Source organism: Mesoplodon bidens (genome assembly GCF_964165515.1).
Source record: "Mesoplodon bidens genome assembly, chromosome: 4".
Taxonomy (NCBI): Eukaryota; Metazoa; Chordata; class Mammalia; order Artiodactyla; family Ziphiidae; genus Mesoplodon; species Mesoplodon bidens.
In genome coordinates, this window is record NC_138160.1 from 138,060,220 (window position 1) to 138,077,482 (window position 17,263).

General features: G+C 53.5%; 1 protein-coding gene across 7 annotated transcripts in view; it reads right to left on the reverse strand.

The window, feature by feature from the left end:
- Positions 1-17,263, reverse strand: part of BRD4 (bromodomain containing 4) — an 82,774-nt gene that overhangs the window by 10,339 nt on the left and 55,172 nt on the right. For 4 of the 7 annotated variants that reach the window (XM_081230653.1, XM_081230655.1, XM_081230659.1 and 1 more), the window contains 7 exons: positions 16,749-17,038; positions 15,704-16,069; positions 14,690-14,818; positions 8,291-8,500; positions 7,350-7,549; positions 6,709-7,043; positions 5,489-5,599 (listed from right to left, as the gene is read on the reverse strand). In XM_081230653.1, the coding sequence (XP_081086779.1) occupies positions 5,489-5,599; positions 6,709-7,043; positions 7,350-7,549; positions 8,291-8,500; positions 14,690-14,818; positions 15,704-16,069; positions 16,749-17,038 (1,641 nt within the window). The remainder of the gene's footprint in view (positions 1-5,488; positions 5,600-6,708; positions 7,044-7,349; positions 7,550-8,290; positions 8,501-14,689; positions 14,819-15,703; positions 16,070-16,748; positions 17,039-17,263) is intronic. The other 3 variants (XM_081230656.1, XM_081230654.1, XM_081230658.1) reach the window with 1 other exon arrangement.

Consider the following 17,263-nt stretch of genomic DNA (forward strand, 5'->3'; position numbering starts at 1 on the left):
GGAGAAGAGGCCAAAGAAGTTGGGAAAATGCCCAACAGAAACAGTGGGAACAATGAAAATAGAAAAGGAGGACTCCAGGGGGCTGTGAATCAGCTGTGGCTGGTGACAGCCTCTGGCTAATGGAGCCTTACAGGTCACCAGAGAGAAGGCATGCTGAGGGACAGCCCCAGTGAGCCTTTGGGCCCAGCTGGCCTCGCCTCTAAAGCCCCATTCCTCACTTGGGGAAACTCTAGCTGTTACAGTGTTCTTCCTTAGGGTGAATGAAATCTTCCCTGGGCTAACGTCATTGCAAGGTCCAGAAGGGAAGCAGTTAGGATCCAGAGTCCCCCAAAAAGAGGGAGGGATGAGGAGAGAAAACGTACTTGTGTTGGGGCCTTGCACACGGAGCAGCACCACATGTATGCGTGTGCAGGGGGGACTGTCATCACCCTCTGGGAGATGCCACCCACCCAGAAGACCCCAGACGACCAGGGAGGCGGGGCAGGACAGCCAGGCAGTCTTTACACAGGAGGCCCGGGCGGGCAGCCAGGCAGGCAGCCAGGCAGGCAGCCTTCCCGGAGGCGGGACTAGGCGTGAGCTGCTGGACATGACTAATCCACCCCAGGGGACAGGCCCAGGGCTCTGAGGAATTCCATAACTTGATGGAGTCCTGTCCCTTTCACGGAAGAAAATGGACTTAAGCTATAGCTTGCTGGGAAGGAATCTGGAACTGAAGACCGTTTTATTAAGAGTCCGTGTCCAATGATTAGGCAGGACCTACATAGAGGGAGAGAGAAACCAGTGTGAGAGAAATGGTGTGGAATGTACCGTTCAAGTCATAAGAACAGAAGAACCGCAGACCAAGCCAGCCTCTTGTGCCCTGCTTGCTGTCAGGGCACGAGAGAATAGCGCCACAGATTAGGAGTTCCACCCCCTGCCTGGCCAGCTGCAGGTGGGGACAGACCCACCTTTCCCTTATAAGGGCCTCGGACCTGGCACGCATGGATTTCTCCAGAACCGCCTGAGCCTATTAATGCTGTTTATGCTTCTAGACAGAACTGCTTCCAGTAACAAGTTCCATATGCGCCGAGTGCATGCTGGTGTTTCCTTTACTGGTCTTTGCATCTAAGAGGCTACCCTGCCTGTCCTCCTTGCCATCACTTCTGAAGACCAGCCTGGTGTGCCATGCGCATTACGCACCCACTGATTCTGATCTTATCTCCCAGGGTCTGCTTTTCTGCACCTGTCTATCTCAAGGAGGTGATACTGACCCTTCCTCACAGTTTGGGTGGAGGAAGGAAAAGACCCTAAGAAAGGAGATCTGGAGTGCAGGACCTCTAGCTAACAGCCTCACCTCTGCATTCCTATAAACCGCAAGAAACAAACCAAAAAAAATTATAAGAAGAGGAGCCAGGGGGCTTCCCTGGTGGCGCAGTGGTTGAGAGTCCGCCAGCCGATGCAGGGGACACGGGTTCGTGCCCCGGTCTGGGAAGATCCCACATGCCGCGGAGCGGCTAGGCCCGTGAGCCATGGCCGCTGAGCCTGCGCGTCCGAAGCCTGTGCTCCGCAACGGGAGAAGCCACAACAGTGAGAGGCCCACGTACCGCAAAAAAAAAAAAAAAAAAAAAAAAAAAAAGAGGAGCCAGTTACATACACTGTTAAGGAGGAAAAAACAAAAAATAAAAACAGGTTGAGGAAGAAAGTTGTCCTTTCTTTGTCCCAGGCATCGAATGCAGCTCCCCTTGACCGGGGAGGGGATGTGGGGCTCATTCCCACCCATATAGCAGAGCAGATACTTCTGTTAGTCACAGATGCAACCAACACTGCACTCCCATGGTCCCCAAGTGCGCATGTGAGAAAAACCCGCCCACCGGCTGGTCTCTCATTCAAGGCACATTCCACAAGGCTCACCTTCACCCACAAAGCCCTAAAATCCGTCCCTGCGTGTGTATAGGAGTGTGAGGGTCACCTGGCAGTGCAGGCAGACTGGCTATAGCCCCGTCCTCCAGATCTCTTCCTACCCCCACCCCCACCAGGGGACTTACCCCCTCCCCAAGAGCGTGCGTCACACCCTTGGAGTGGGCAGCAGCAGGCCCCAAGATGGGACTGGAACCGAGTCCTTCTCCAAGACCCCAGGGGGTCGGAAGCTGAGGCTGGTTGTCTGGGAAGAATGCCCCATGGCCTCTGTCTGCACTTTCCAGCTCAAATCTTTCCAAAACATCAAGCATTCCTTTTCCCCCTGGAGCTATTAAGAAACACCCACATGCTCCAATCCTGGGAAAAGGAAACCAGGAGACTAAAATAGCTGGAGTGTGCTCCCTCTGCAACTAAAAGACCAAAACCAAGTCCAAGAGAATTCCCTGAACGCCTGTCCCAGCCCAGGCCAGGGGTGCTCCTGAGAGCGACAGGAACTGTGTGGCCGCCCCTGCCCAAAAAGATTTGTGGGTGGCATTTGGGAAGAGCCAGACATCAGCAATGTGATGGGGTGAAAGCTTAAGATGGCTCAGGGGCAGTGGGAGGGTGGCACTTGTACCACCGCCTTCTGTCCCTCAAGCAGATTCAGAGTTTAACCAGAATCAAAGCTCAGTGGAAGACCACGACTCAAGTAACAGCTGGGTTCAAAAGATGTGGTGGGACTGGCCAGCAGTGCTGTATGCTGCTGGACAGGAGGAGGAACACACAGTGGCCTGGGACAGAGCTGGAAAAGAAACACCCCCTCCGCCCCAGTCTGTGGACGCACTGCCTCCCTGAAGCGGCCTTGCCCCAAGGACCAGCCCCCATGTCCTGAGCAGCTAGCAGCATCCTTGTCTATGGACAGTGGCCAGAGAGAAGTCCACGTACCACTGCCCTAGCCCCAACTTAGTGCCTCTGGTTCAATTTCTTTTGGTGATTCATGTCTCGGGGCTGTGTCGGCAGAACTGACAAATATAGGCCCTTAGGAATTTCGGCACTTATCCAAATGGAAACACAAGAAGAAGAAGGGCAAGACAATTAAGCCCCCAAACACCAAGAGAAATACCTTCAATGCCCCCCACCAGGCCCCATCCCCCACAAGGCAGAACCACCTGTAACTGGTCAGAGAAATCTACCCAGCTCCATGGACCCAGCACGAGCAGCTGCTGGAGGAGCTACCCGGAGAGCAAGTGCAGGTTCCTGTGCAGGATGGGGGTGGCAGATGGCCACATTCAGTGGTGCCAGGGCACAGGCTCCCACTTTGGAACCTGTAGCATCTGAGCTGCAGGGCACAAACCTACAGGGTGGGTCCCTCCCAAGAGTAAAAGCTCTCAGCTGGCCTCCGACAGAGCTCTCCAGCGCACACAGAAGGCAAAGGAAAAGTCAGGACCACGAAGTCAAAAGAGAGGCTCGTAAAACCCAAGGTGGGGAGGGCGCCTGGGAAGAGGAAGGAGCTGGAGGCAGCCGAGGGAGCCGCCAGGGCTGGACTGCCGGAGCCTGAGAGCCTGCAGGCTGGCGGCTCTGAGACTGTAAATCTCACCCTCCTTCCTGCCAGGACAGCTGTTCCCAGGACTCTCAGATTACTTGTTGCACAATCCTTCCAGCTTCTTTAAAAGGGGGAAAAATGTGGAGGGAAAAAAAAAAATCTCAGCAGCAGCAGGGAGCTGCTAGAAATACCGTCATGGTCACTCCACAGCAGGCGGCAGCAGGCGGGCTGTAGGATGATCAGAGGCTCAGGAGTCAGGGACAAAGGCCACAATCACAGATTCGCAACGGGGACATCAGGTGTGATGGTCATGGGCCCCTAAGGTGTCACAGTGGGTGGGGCCAAACCATGCTGTTTTAGCTATCAGGTCCGCTGCCAATTTCAATCTCTGGGGTATTCTTTGGTTGTTCAGATCCTTAGGAGAAAAGGCTACGAAACCCCTCGTAGAAGCAGCCTGCTAGAAAATGCAGGAGGTACAAAACCCCAGAGGGAAAGACAAACCTGAGGCTTGGCTGGCACTGAAAGTGAGAAGTCAGCAGCCACCAGGAATGCTAATTGGGCCCAAGAATATGGCCATTCACCCTGCTAAGGGCACTGGGCCCTGGCCTGGGGCCAGCTCTGCCTGAGCAAGCACCAGATGTGGCGCCCCCTGCTGGTAGACAGATTTTAAAAAGCAATGGAAGGGGGAGCTGATTAGGAAGAAAGAAAAAAGGGTAAAGGATGGAGAAAGAGGCAGCCAGCAAACTACTCACAGCAATCTTTGCACACAATAGGAGCTCAATAAATACAGAATATACTTAATGACTTTCATGTCACTTTGGCCCACTGATAATGAGGTAGTCCAGAGCCCTCCTCCGACACTTGGGAAACCTGGTGTCCTTACTGTAAAAGGGAAGAGGAGCAGTGACAAGACCCAGAGGCCCCCTTGTCCCCAGCTTCCCTGGACAGAGGCAGGCTGAGCCCACAGGAGGACCTGTGGACCCACACACCTCAGAGCTGCTTCACTCTTTCCAACTGCTGCAAATGATCCTCAAACTTCCTTGGCACCACCAGGTCACATTATTTATGTGAACAAAGTGGAGCTTATCGTTTATTTCCAGTTAGAATAAAATATCAGGGATAAAATAGGTACATGAAAGAATATGCCAGGAGTCTCCGTTGCCCAAACACACGTTTCCCACTGTGGATGTGCACATTGCAGCCTGCCTGGAGGGGCACGCCCAGGGTCCCAGGGCAGGCTCACGGGTGGTCCACAGACTGTCTGCTCAGCTGATAGAGTGAGACCTGCCCAGGGACAACTCTGCTCACCCAGACAGAGAAGGCCAGCTCCACCTCACAGAACAGGCTAGTCACCAGGCTTCTTCCCTAGCCTCTCCTCTGGGCCAGTCTGAGCATCTGCTCCCCTGAGAATAACCAGGAGGGCTTGTATCTGGAGGAAAGGTCCCCTTCTCCCCACCACCGGGCACAGCTCTCAGCATCTCCACCTGCCCCCACCTCCCGTGTCAAAGCTGCTGCTCAGGCGCACCAGTGGATACAAATGCACGCCCATGGAGCATGGAGAGAAGGAACTGTTAGAGGTACAGGACACGCATGTTCAAGTGCGTGCGGTTAGGAGTAGCCAATGCAGCAGTGAGCACACTATGGGGAGGATGGCAGTGTCCTAAGCCCAGGAACAGCAGGGCCAAAAGCAGGCTGCTCCACACCTGCCAGAGCACATCACCTGAAAGGGCTGTGTTGCATGCAACTGTGACACACGGAAGACTGTGAGGCTGGGCAGGGTCACGCTAAGATGAATTCCATCATCTGCCCCCACCCCTTCTTTCCCAGGTCTCTGCAGTGTCAATACCCCTGGCTACCTGTCTTCCCTGCCCCAGCCCAGGTCGAGGGTAGTGTGGGGGCAGGTGCAGGGCTACCCCTGCCCCCAGTCAGGGATTAACATGGTGACCAGGTAGATGGACAGATGGGAGGGCCCAGCAAGTTCTTATGACTGCCATCTCTGGTCTCTGGTAGCCTGGACACAGGATGGAGCACAGGCAGGATTCCGACAAGACTCTAAGTTAGACACCTAACCTGTTTCAGAGTCTTCGCTGTCAGAGGAGCTGGACTCGCTGGTGCTCTCCGACTCTGAGGATGAGAAGCCCTTCATCTTGGAGGAGCCAGCAATCACATCAACTTTCTCAGCTGCAATAAAGCAACAGGGACAGAATCAGGCACGGTCCTGAGTCCCACAAGCCAGAAGGCTGCTCCTAATGGCCGGCTGCAATCCTTCCGAACCTCGGCCAGACCCACATTTCCCAATGGTAAGCAGCTAGCCTACCATGCATGCCAACCGAACACTTGGCTTACAATGGACTTTCAAGGTCCCTCCCATCTCTCAAAATACCCTTTTACAGGGTTCATCGAGGATTAAGAGACCAGGGCAGGAGGGAATTCTCTAACACAAGGGACTGCTGGGATTATGCTCCCTCAGCTACTTTTCTGACAGTGGGTAAAGAGGACCTAAAGGGGACATGACAGTCAAAAGACAAAACAAGACAAGGAAAGAGCCCCAAGGGATCTCCCAGTACCTCAGTGTGCAGACTGAGGCGAGTGTCACTGTGTGGCACCCTGGACGGAGGAAGGGGTGTGTGTGTGTGCCAAGGACCCCAGGAGTCAGTCCGGGCTGGAATGAAAGCTGTGTGCAAAGCCCTTATGTGGATCCTAAGTCCTACTGGTTCTAATGCAAAAGCTGTGAGCCAAGACAAGGCACTGGTAACACAAAAGAGCTGTTTGGAAGACCTGGGGGGTGGGGAAGGGGGGGTGTCACACCAAGCTAGAGAAGACAGCAAGCAGGCACAGTGTCAACTTAATGCCTTTCCTCCTAGCCACACCCCCCATGACCAGAGACCCCAAAGACGTAGGGGGGTGGCTTCTGGGGAAGACTCAGAGGCAGGAAGCTAAGGACGAAAGCTGCTGCTGCTCAGAGCAAGGCTTAGGACACCTAGGTGCAGGTGGACTGCAGATGGCCAACAGCCAGAGAGATCAACAAAGGCACCAATAAGCCTAAGGCTGAGTCTGATGTCACAACCCTTCAGAGGTTTCTATGTCAAGAACGCAGATTTTACAATCGGAAAGAAAGCAGGCCTGCAGAGAACGAGGGCCGAGACTGGAAGGCAAAGTTACCTGAAGGTGCCAACAGGGGCCTCACTACTAGAGGTGCAAGGGTAGCAGCCTGGCCCATCTACCCAGCCCTCTCCCTCACCCAGGACTGGCAACACCCCCCCCCACCGCCCCAGGGTGCCCAAGGGCACCTTGAGGTTTCCTTTTCTTCCGCAAACAGGAGGTGACATAGCGCTCCAGTTCACGCAGGGTGGATGGCTTCAGGGTCTCGAAGTCAATCTCGATCTCGTCGGGGTTGGAGTTCTTGAGTGAGGGCTCCCGCGACTGAATGATGTGCACCACGCGGCCCAGCTTCTCACCAGGAAGCTTGTTGATGTCCAGGCTAAGCTGCCGCTTCTCTTCATACGACATGGGCTTGCACTTGTCTTCTTCCTCCGACTCATATGTGGGAGGGGGCTTGCTCTTCATGGGTGCTGGCTCCTTCTTGCTACGAAGGGGTGATGCAGACACCATTAAGAATGCGTCCCTGGGGGAAGGTGGGCACATATCCCTCCATTTAGGGCTTGGAGAGGCTTCCACACCCCCACCCAGTGGTCTTCACAGGAAACAGGGGGCACTGGCAGCGCCTTCCTGGGAGCACGTGGCTGCAGTTGAGACCACAAGTGGTGAGCTGGGGGGCTGCTGTGGTTTGTCTTGCCGCCTGCACCATGCTACCTGCTATCCTCTCTCCCTCAAAGGCCCATCCCAGAAAAAAGAGCAGAGAGGCAGCCTCCCTCCCCACTGTCCCCATCTGGACTAGGGGCACTGGTGGGGGTAGGGGTGACCCACAGACCTTGTGTTGTTGTTACTGGTATTATTTTTCTTGGTCTTTTTGGGAGGAAGTTCCTTGGCTTTGCTTTTCTTATTCTCCTCCACTTCCTCTTTCTTTTTGTGCTTTTCTTTTTTCTTCTCCTTTTTGTCTTTCTCCTTTTTCTTTGGTTTGTTCTGCTGGGGCTGTGAAAGGGCTGCAAGCTGCTCGTGCACGGCTTTGAGCTGTGGAGCAGACAAACAAGACACACACTCCCGTCACCCTGGTCTCTGGCCCTCAGCTCCACGACCTGCCGTCTCACTAGATATCCAAAGTGCCCATGCCCACCCAGACCCTGAACTCACAGGGTGGCCCAGTGTCCTCCTTGTCAGAGGAGCCACTCAAGCCCCATGACCATGCTGGTTCCAAGAAGAGGGTCCCTAAAGAGGCTGGGCAAAAGTGCATAGACAGGGACTTCCCTGGTGGTCCAGTGGTTAAGACTCTGCGCTCCCATTGCAGGGGGCCCAGGTTCATTCCCTGGTCAGGGAACTAGAGCCCGCACGTGGCAACTAAAAGAGCCCACATGCCGCAACAAAGAACCCGCACTCGGCAACTAGACCCAGCGTAGCCAAATAAATAAATATTAAAAAAAAAAAAAGGAGTGCATAGACACACGTGGGCACTAAAGGCCTAATGGCCAGCTTGTAGAGAGAGGAGCATCCAGGAAGCCCCAGGAGAGACGTACATGCTGGCTCGGCCTCCTCCTTCCAGATACCAGAAGGATACAAAAGCCTCACCTCTGCCCAGGGAACGGCCACGTCACCCCATCTCCATACCCACAGTGTACATTGAAGTATGAACAATATGCACCTGACCTGGCACAAGGGGACCAGTGGGAATTCTGCTCATGCTGGAACTCGTGCTGAGGGGGAGGTAGGGGGTGGCAGGGGGTTGTGGTTTGAAAATGGGGCTGCCTGTGCCCTCACCTGCTCCTGGAGCTCAGCCAGCCGTTGGGCGCGCTCCTCCTCGGAGTCATCAGTGGAGCTGTCACTGTCTGAGGAGCTATCGCTGCTGCTGTCACTGGATGAGGGTGGGGCCACAACCTTGGTGGGCGGTGGCACCGCTGGGGAGGACACAGCCACCACAGGCTCCTCGGGTTCATCCGGCATCTTGGCAAAGCGCATCTCGAACACATCCTGGAGGTGAGGGGTAGGGGGAAGCTGTGCCCGTGAAGGCTGCTGGGTGCTCTGGGGGCGCCTGGACTGTGGCCCAGCGTCACACTATCCCTGGCTGCTGGGGGTGACTCAACAGGAAACAAAGAGGGCTGAGTCAATGGTGACCCCCTTCCTTATCACTAAGGTGAGGGGCTGGCAAGGGCCCCCTGATAACTCTTTCAACACTCCTCTTTCAAATCTCACTTTGGGGAGAAAGGTGCTCCCGACATGGCCTGGCACCCACTCCCTGGGAGACACAGCTGAGGTAAGGACAGGTGACTCACATCACAGGAGATAGCCAGCCCAATGAGGACATCAGTCTGGGGATCCTTGACAGATGGCAGGCCCGGACAGGACCCACAGAAAGAGTGCTCTGAGGCTCCCATCAGGTTGATGCTCATTCAGTCAGCACATCTCAAGGGAGCCTTCTGGACGGTGGGCCGGGCACCAGGACACAACAGTGAACAGAACAGGGGTCTTACGGTTCACATTCCCATAGGGAGCGGGTGGGGTCTGCAGTTTTAGAGTTCCAGAGGGAACAAAGGTCCCAAGGTGGAAGTGTGCCCAGCACAGAGCCCACAGCCAGTGAGGAGATCAAGTCCTCGCTGTAGTGGGCACATAACTGAGCAGGGCCATGCCACTGCCTGAGGCATCTCCAGGGTACACCAGAAATGTGAGAAAGGTACAGACGAGATATGGGGCACTGAGGATAGGCTATGGGAGAGAGCCAGCCTTGTGAGGTGCAAGCAACGTGAGCAGAGACCCTGGGCTGACTGAGCATAGGATCCCACCCCAGGAGCTCCTGAGACCTGGTTTTCCAGTAGGATTCTGAGACCTGCTTTAAGCCTGGAATAAGTCAGTTAACACAGCAACTCACATAACAGAAGGGGAGCCTTCCTCAAGTGTGAATCTATGTTTGAGAGAGCAGCATGGCCCAGAAGGGCTGTGGGGTCGAGCTCCAAGGCTGCTATTTCAAACCTGAGTGTATCTGACAGAGCCCACCCTAGAAGACTCTCTTGATGTCTCTGGAATGCAACTTCAGGTTTCCCCGCCCCCAGGAAACTGGAAAAGAGTGACCTGGGCAGCAGGGAAGGCAATCCACACAACTGTGGTACTGTCCCCTCCCCTCCAGACTACTCAGGTTCGGCCTCCTCCAAGGCAGGTTCTCTCCTCTCAGCAAGGTGCTGCCTGAACTCTGCTACCTGAGTGGTTTTCAGTTTAAGTACTAGAAAGGCAAAAAATTTCTAATTTAATCAGAAATAAATCATGGAGCAGATCTGAGAGCAAAAGAGAAGACAAACAGGAGGGATGACCAGATACCATTATCACTCAAGCTGCCAGGGAGAGGGGGGGCTTCACACCAGGTGAGCAAGACCCTCTCTGCTCACGGTGCCCTGGATGTGGGCAGGCTCAGGTCCATGACTGACCCACACGAGCATCTGGAAGAGCCAGGCCTGCTCTTAGAGAAATGTGTCTAAGAAGGTGGTAGGGCATCAAGACCCCAAGAAGGGAGAAGGGTGGCAAGCAGGGCCAAGCACTTGGTGCTGCTGGGAGGTGACACTTTACCAAGCGGAAGCTATCTCGTGCCACTGGTCTGTGAACCTAGCCCCCCATGCCAGCTGCCAGACAGCTCTACCCTTACCACAAGGACATCCCTGTTCCTGCCGCACAGGCTGTGACTGTTGTAGAAATGGGGGTGGCACCCGCCCTAAGGCCTCCTTCCCCTCCCCAGCTGCTTCTGGCCCCTGCCCTCTCAAAGCCCCAAGACCAAACAGCAAGGAGCATGAGACAAAAGCCAGGTGGGTTGCCCGCCTCCTGGCTGTGCCCAGCTGAATGACCCACCATCCTCCCACCTGCACCAGCCCAAGTGGGGGACATACTGGGAAACACACTCGGGCCTGTGTGCCAGTGAGCTAAGGGCTGCTGCAGAAAACCTTCCCAAGTGGCTGAGACTTGCACCTGCTCTGTGGTAAACAAGAATGATGTGCTCCCTGCCCTCAAGGGGTGAACACAAATAGTTATAAAGTGCCCTAAGTGCTAAGGTAGAAACAGCAAGGGGTGGCAAAGAGCCTTTGGGGAACTTGAGACCTAAGAATGAGAGGAGGACAACAGCTGCAGACACCAAGGAGGACGGTACAAAAGAAAGGTCAACAAGGCATGGGGGCAGACAAGAGGATGGTAAAACCCAATGAGATACACCCACGGCAAGTATGTCACGAGGGAGGACAGTGAACACCAACAACCAGCACCCACCAGGGGAGCAGGGGCTCAGGGCTTCTGCACCAGAGCTGGCAGCGCATTCAGATGAACCCATCTGCTCCTCCTGGTGTGACATTACCTCCGCCCCACTCCAAGAATCTGAGCCAGGTCGCAATTCTCGACATCAGAAAGAACACTGGTTTCAGAGAGTAAGTATCTCCTCTCGCTGGAATGTTGACCAGGGCCATCTACTCTGGGCTACATCAGATTCATGGAGGGAGCTCCCCGCTTCCCCTTTAGTGAAATAGAGATGCTCAGGTGCTGGGAGGTTGCAGTGTCCGAAGACTCCCAGGCAAACCAGCCTGCAGCTGAGCACAGGTGGAGACCCAAGGAGAAGGTGTTGCCCAGTCGGCCCCTCTTTGGCCATGCCTGGATACTGCTGTGAGGCTTAGCCATACCTGGGCATAACCAGGGCACAGAGGTGGGGAGTAGAATGTAGGCCGTGGAGGCGCATGAGGTGCCAGGTGCTGGAGATGCGGCCGTGAGTGAACACTCAGATACACAAACACACTCTCACACACGCTTCAAAAGCTTCCTACCTCTGGGATCTAATGCAGGACCCCAACACACTTTTCTCAGTTTAATTTTTTTCCTTGCCGTAAAAACAATTGTGTACCACCATGAATTTGCACTTTCTCTCAAAATAAAACTCTGGTAATCCACACAGGTGCAAAACTTCCTAAATTACTCCTGACTTCACAACAGAACAGAGAGTAGAGGACAGTACCACCAGCGGCTCTGGGCCCACCAGCTAGGCTAGCAGCCCTCAGCTCAAGCCACGCTCAGGATCCCAAGGAAACCCTGAGCCCAGGGGCTCCTGACCACAGCTGCCAGGTGGCAGGATGTGGGTTTTCTAAAGGCCCAGAATTCAGAGGCTGGAAGAGGAATATAAAGTGGATCCTTTCCCGTAACACTTTCTGGGTAAATCCCAGTCTTTGGGCACAGCCTAACTAAGAGACAGTAGGTCCCACCACCTCTTACTGAGGCGAACAAGGGCTGGGATTTTGTTACTCCTCCTCCCCAGTGGGCAATCTTGCCGCCTAAACTATGCTGATCCTAGAAAGCTTCGAAAGAAAGAAGAAAACACAGCTCAAAATGCTACAAAATACAGGAACTGCCTTCTAGAGGAGAAGTCCACACAGGGGGCCTGCCACGTCAACTGGGCTGAATCAGGCACCCCCACCTGCCTCCCGGCATGTTACTTCCAACAGCATGGAGACCCACCCTACAAGGGACAAAGCAAGCTGGGGGCAGAGGCAGCCCCATGCTGAGTGGCCCACTGCGCACTGCCCCCTCCCCCCACCTGAAGTGAACCCTCCTCAAGGGCAAGGACCTTGTCCCATCCAGCTTGGTATCTGGAGTCAATGTTTAGAAAAGAGGCTGCTTTGTGGCAAACATCTCAGTGCCCTTGCTATGAGCAAATCCCGTGTCTGGGCACACTCAAGCCACTCCCAGAAGGAAAAAAAAGCAAAAGAAACAAAAAAAAACCCCTTAAAACAGGCACAAAAATTAGGAAGACGAAGAGCTAAACTGTATCAGAGAATACCTTCTTTCTTCTTTTTAAATAAAGTCGCTTAAAATAGTGATCTTTGGTGCTGACAGAGAACTTGTTTTGGTTTAGCTGTTTGCATGAGGGCAAATAAAGGGCATGGGTATTAATCTGGGCAAATGCTATCCAAGTCCCCAGGGAGGAGAAGGAGAGAGAGAATGGGGAAAGGGGGTGGGTGCGCCTCTCTCTCTCTCTCTCTCTCTCTCTCTGGGCACCACTGCCACCTAATGGCTACATATGAGAATTGCAGAAAAGTCATAAACCCTGATCAGCTTCAAGAATGGGAAATGCAAAAGTAAATACTGAAAAAGGAAGCTTTGTGAAGAAAGCAGACGACATAGCACTGAATTAAAGAGAGTCCCCCTTCCAAAAACATAAAACAGAACGAAACAAAAAACCTCAGATAAAATAAAACTAATAAACAGCCAGGAGAAATACAAACCTTAAAGTCTGAGTGTGTGTTTAACCATAGCCAGACTGAGAAAACCATAATTCAAAAAGAGTCATGTACCAAAATGTTCATAGCAGTCCTATTTACAATAGCCCGGAGATGGAAACAACCTAAGTGTCCATCATCGGATGAATGGATAAAGAAGATGTGGCACATATACACAATGGAATATTACTCAGCCATAAAAAGAAACGAAATTGAGCTATTTGTAATGAGGTGGATGGACCTAGAGTCTGTCATACAGAGTGAAGTAAGTCAGAAAGAGAAAGACAAATACTGTATGCTGACACATATATATGGAATTTAAGAAAAAAAATGTCATGAAGAACATAGGGTTAAGACAGGAATAAAGACACAGACCTACTAGAGAATGGACTTGAGGGTATGGGGAGGGGGAAGGGTAAGCTGTGACAAAGCGAAAGAGCGGCATGGACATATATACACTACCAAACGTAAGGTAGCTAGCTAGTGGGAAGCAGCCGCATAGCACAGGGAGATCAGCTCGGTGCTTTGTGACCGCCTGGAGGGGTGGGATAGGGAGGGTGGGAGGGAGACGCAAAACGGAGGGGATATGGGAACATATGTATATGTATAACTGATTAAATTTGTTATAAAGCAGAAAAAAAATAAAATTAAACTTAAAAAAAAAAAAAACCATAGCCAAGTCCATGTTAGTAAGTTGTTTTTTTTTTTAAACACCTAGAGTTTCAGGGCACTAAAGGCTAACCCAGACAGGCTGCACTGAAAGAACAAAGGGGACCATGCCTTGGCTCCAACATGATGACATAGGAGACACTATGCTGGTGAATGCATGACAACGTGTGGAGCTAACAGAACTGGGAGGCAGGTGGGCAAGCAGGGCTCAGGTGACCTCTGATAGACACCAACCCACAGGTCACCAAAGGCCTTTTGCAAGCCTCGCTTCTGGAAGCATTTCACAGATGGCTGAGAAAGCCTGGTTTGAGAAAGCCCCACCCAGATGCCAGGAGAGGGCCTGATGCAGGATGTGCAGACTGGACCTGTACCTTGTGACAGCAGGTGGCCCAGCCCACAGTCTGCTCTGACCCTGAAAGCAGAAGTGCAACCTGGGGCCTTGGGGAGAAGAGGTTGGGAATTTTTATTATGTGTAATTTCAAATGATAATAATAATAAAACAGATTATAACAGTACTAAATATCGACTTTTTTCTCCATAATTTTTAACTCCTCATCGTTCTACCCAAAGATATGTCTCTGTTTAAATTTGGGTATATGCTTTTCCTTTTTTTTCTTTTTTAAATAGAAAAAAGTGGAGTTAGTTCACATATTTATGCTGTAATCTGCCCCTCCCTTCCACCCATGTGTGCACTCCACAGCGTACATCACCCAGAATCAACTTGAAGGGGTCACGAATCCCACCCATTAGTGCATCATGGCCACACAGAACATCTAGAAGCAGCTGCCCTGAAGCAGGAAGGCAAACAAAGGCTTTCAAGGCTCTGGTGAAGAAATGCCCACAGTTGGGCAGTTATTTCAGCTCACAACTGTGACAAACTGTCTACCTGGCAAGAGTGTCCCTCGCCGACTTGAGACAGGTCTGTTTTGGAGAAGAGGTTGGGCCATGCACAGGATGCGCACTCTTCCAGCCAAGGGCAACCGAATGCAGGGGGGTGGGGGACTTTCAGTGGAACACCCCAAAATCCAAAATGCTCAAGACCATAACCAACCACCCTGCTTTAATTATAAGGAAATAATCCTAATGTAAAATTTATGTGCTATCCTGACTTTAGTCCACTCTTTTCCAAAGCAACATGGCATTATACCAAAGCAAGTGACAAAATCTGCCAAGGCCCATAGTGGCCTGGCCCACCCAGGACCCCAGCCAGCCTGCTCCTCTGCAGGATGCCACACCCGGAGCTCCCCCAGAGCCTCACCTGGAGCTTGCGGGCCATGGCCACCACCTCATGGTCAGGAGGGTTGTATTTGTAGCAGTTGGAGAACATCAATCGGACATCGGCACCAAATTCCTGAGCATCACGGTACTCACGGGCCTCTAGTTTAGACTAGAAAGACAGGACGGGTCCTGGTTAGCCATGGCTGCCCCTGCTCCAATGGGGAGGTGGCAGCAAGGAGGGCTGCCTGTAGGAAGGAGCAAGTCAACTTCTCAATGGCTCTGGGTTTAACCCAGATCATAGTGGGGAGAGGTTATCACCCCTGTTCTCAGCACCAGGTAGACAAGGAGATACTCCAACAGCAAGTCCCACGGCCAGGAACTGCCCTGCTAGCATCCAAACCCACCCACTGTGCCTGGCTAAAAGGCAAGTGGACAGAGAAGCCACAGAGGTAGTGCTTAAGCCAGAACTGCAAAGGGAGGGCTGGGCCCAGTTCTGACCTGGCCTGTACTTGTCCTTGTGACATCAGACAGGGCACTGGTCAAAAGAAACACAGCAATGTCCCCTGCTCTGCCCATCCCACGTTTGGGCAGGCTTACTCCACTCTCAGAAGGAGAAAAGTGCCAAAAGGCTTCAAATAAACAAAACCAAAAAGTCCTCAAAATACTACAGTGAAAATGCCAGCACCTGTGTGCCTCTTACTAAGAGACACCAAGGCCTTCTCCATGACAGAGCCTGGCAAAGTCACCGCTCCCCAAACGCTCCAGAAGCATCTACCGTGTGAAGGTATCTATAGGCACTGGGCCTCAGGGCCACAAGAGGGCTCATCCCCAAGATGAGGGAAAGGGCAGCATTGCTGTCTGTGACCAAAATGACCACATGATCTCAGATGATGTCCCCATAATCTCCAGCAGGGGGCACTGGGCTTCCCTGGGCTGGTGAGAAGAGCCTAAACAGCTACTAAGACTGGGCCCTCCTCTTGGACAGGCCTCAGAGGTGCTGGCCTTCCTTGTCCCAGGGAGCCCGTTCCCCAGCTCCAGGGGCACACCCACTAACCTTGATTGTGCTCATGTCCATGGGGTGCTTGATGATGTCACAGTAGTCATGCAGGCCCAGCGCCTCCACATCCACGGGCTTGTAGAAAGGCCAGGCGTAAGCTGCGTGCTTCTTGGCAAACATCTCCTTGAGAATGCCACTACAGCACTTGAGCTGCTCCGAGACCTTGCTGCTTTTATCTGCCGCTGGGTGCTGCTGCGAGTCGGGCACATCCTTCTTCGGGGGCTTAACAGGCCGGCTGCTCTCCCGCCGGGGGCCCACCAGCTTGGTGGTCTTGGGCTCCGGGGGCAGTGAGGGTGGCTCGTGAATGGGGTCGATGGTGGTGGGGGTGGTGGTGTCCGCTTTCCTCTTAACCCCCTTCTTTGTCTGCCGAGAGCACAGGCGCGACAGGCACGGTCAGAGGCAGCGGCCGGCACAGCGGGCCCTCAGGGTCACTCCTGAAGCCAGGTCCTTTCTAGGGTCTCAACACTCACAGGGAACAGGGCCCAAAGGTAAATTCCACAGGTGAAGGACTGAAGACAGGGAAACCCTGTCCCACCACTCTGTTCTGCAGCTGGGACAGGACCCTGCCAGTGGCAGGAGAAAGCACACAACTAAGTGTGGGATCTGCTCACCAGAGGCCAAAGAGACTTCTGAAAGCAGTTTCCTACATGCCAGGGACCTCTCCCAGAGCCAACCTCTGTCGCTCTGGCCACCCATGGGAGGCACATTTCAGAGACTATTTAGACAGCATCTGCAAATATGCAGTCTAAATTAGAAACAGGAAGGGGGGCAGCAACCCCCTGGGAGGTGTTACTCAATTACGGGATCTGTGGGTCAGCAAGACAGCAGCTTTCAGGCTGTGCTGATTTAAACACAGCTTGATCCCCCCAGGTCCTAAATTCCCACAAGTGCCCTGGGAGCCAGAAGCATCAGCAAGGATAGGTGACTGTCTTCTGTAAGCCTCACTACAATGGAGTGGAAGGGGAAGCAAGGGTCATCTAGCTGAGGTGACCGGAGCCAGCCAGTGGTCAGGCTGGGCCACACACACGCACAGGACGCTCACCTTCACAGGCTGTGGGGTGGCCGCGATGATGGGCGGGTGGCTCTGCACAGGCTGGGGGACTGGTGCGGGCGGGGGCAGTGGCTGGGGGGGCACCGGCGGGGGCGTCTGCAGTGGCTGGGGAGGCACCACTGTCATGACAGGGGTCTGGACGATGAGGTCTGGGGTGACAGCGGGGAAGGGGTGAGGTGTGGCCTGCACAGGTGGAGGATTCTGCTGAGGGGTCTGGGTCTGCGGAGGAGTCGATGCTTGCGTTGTGTTTGGTACCGTAGAGACGCCAGGTTTTGCTGTCCCTACCAAACATAAAAGGGACAGGTGGTTAGATGCCATGTCTGCACGCCGGCTGACCTTGTGGGGACACTGCCACACGTGGCAAGCACGTATCGGTGTGGGCATGGCACACAGTATCTCTGTAACTATTTGTCTAAGAGACAGAACAGCCTAAATACCTTGGACCTCAGCCAAATCTGTCCACCTGTCCCAGGGGGCTCTGAGAGCAGTGGCACACCACATTCCAC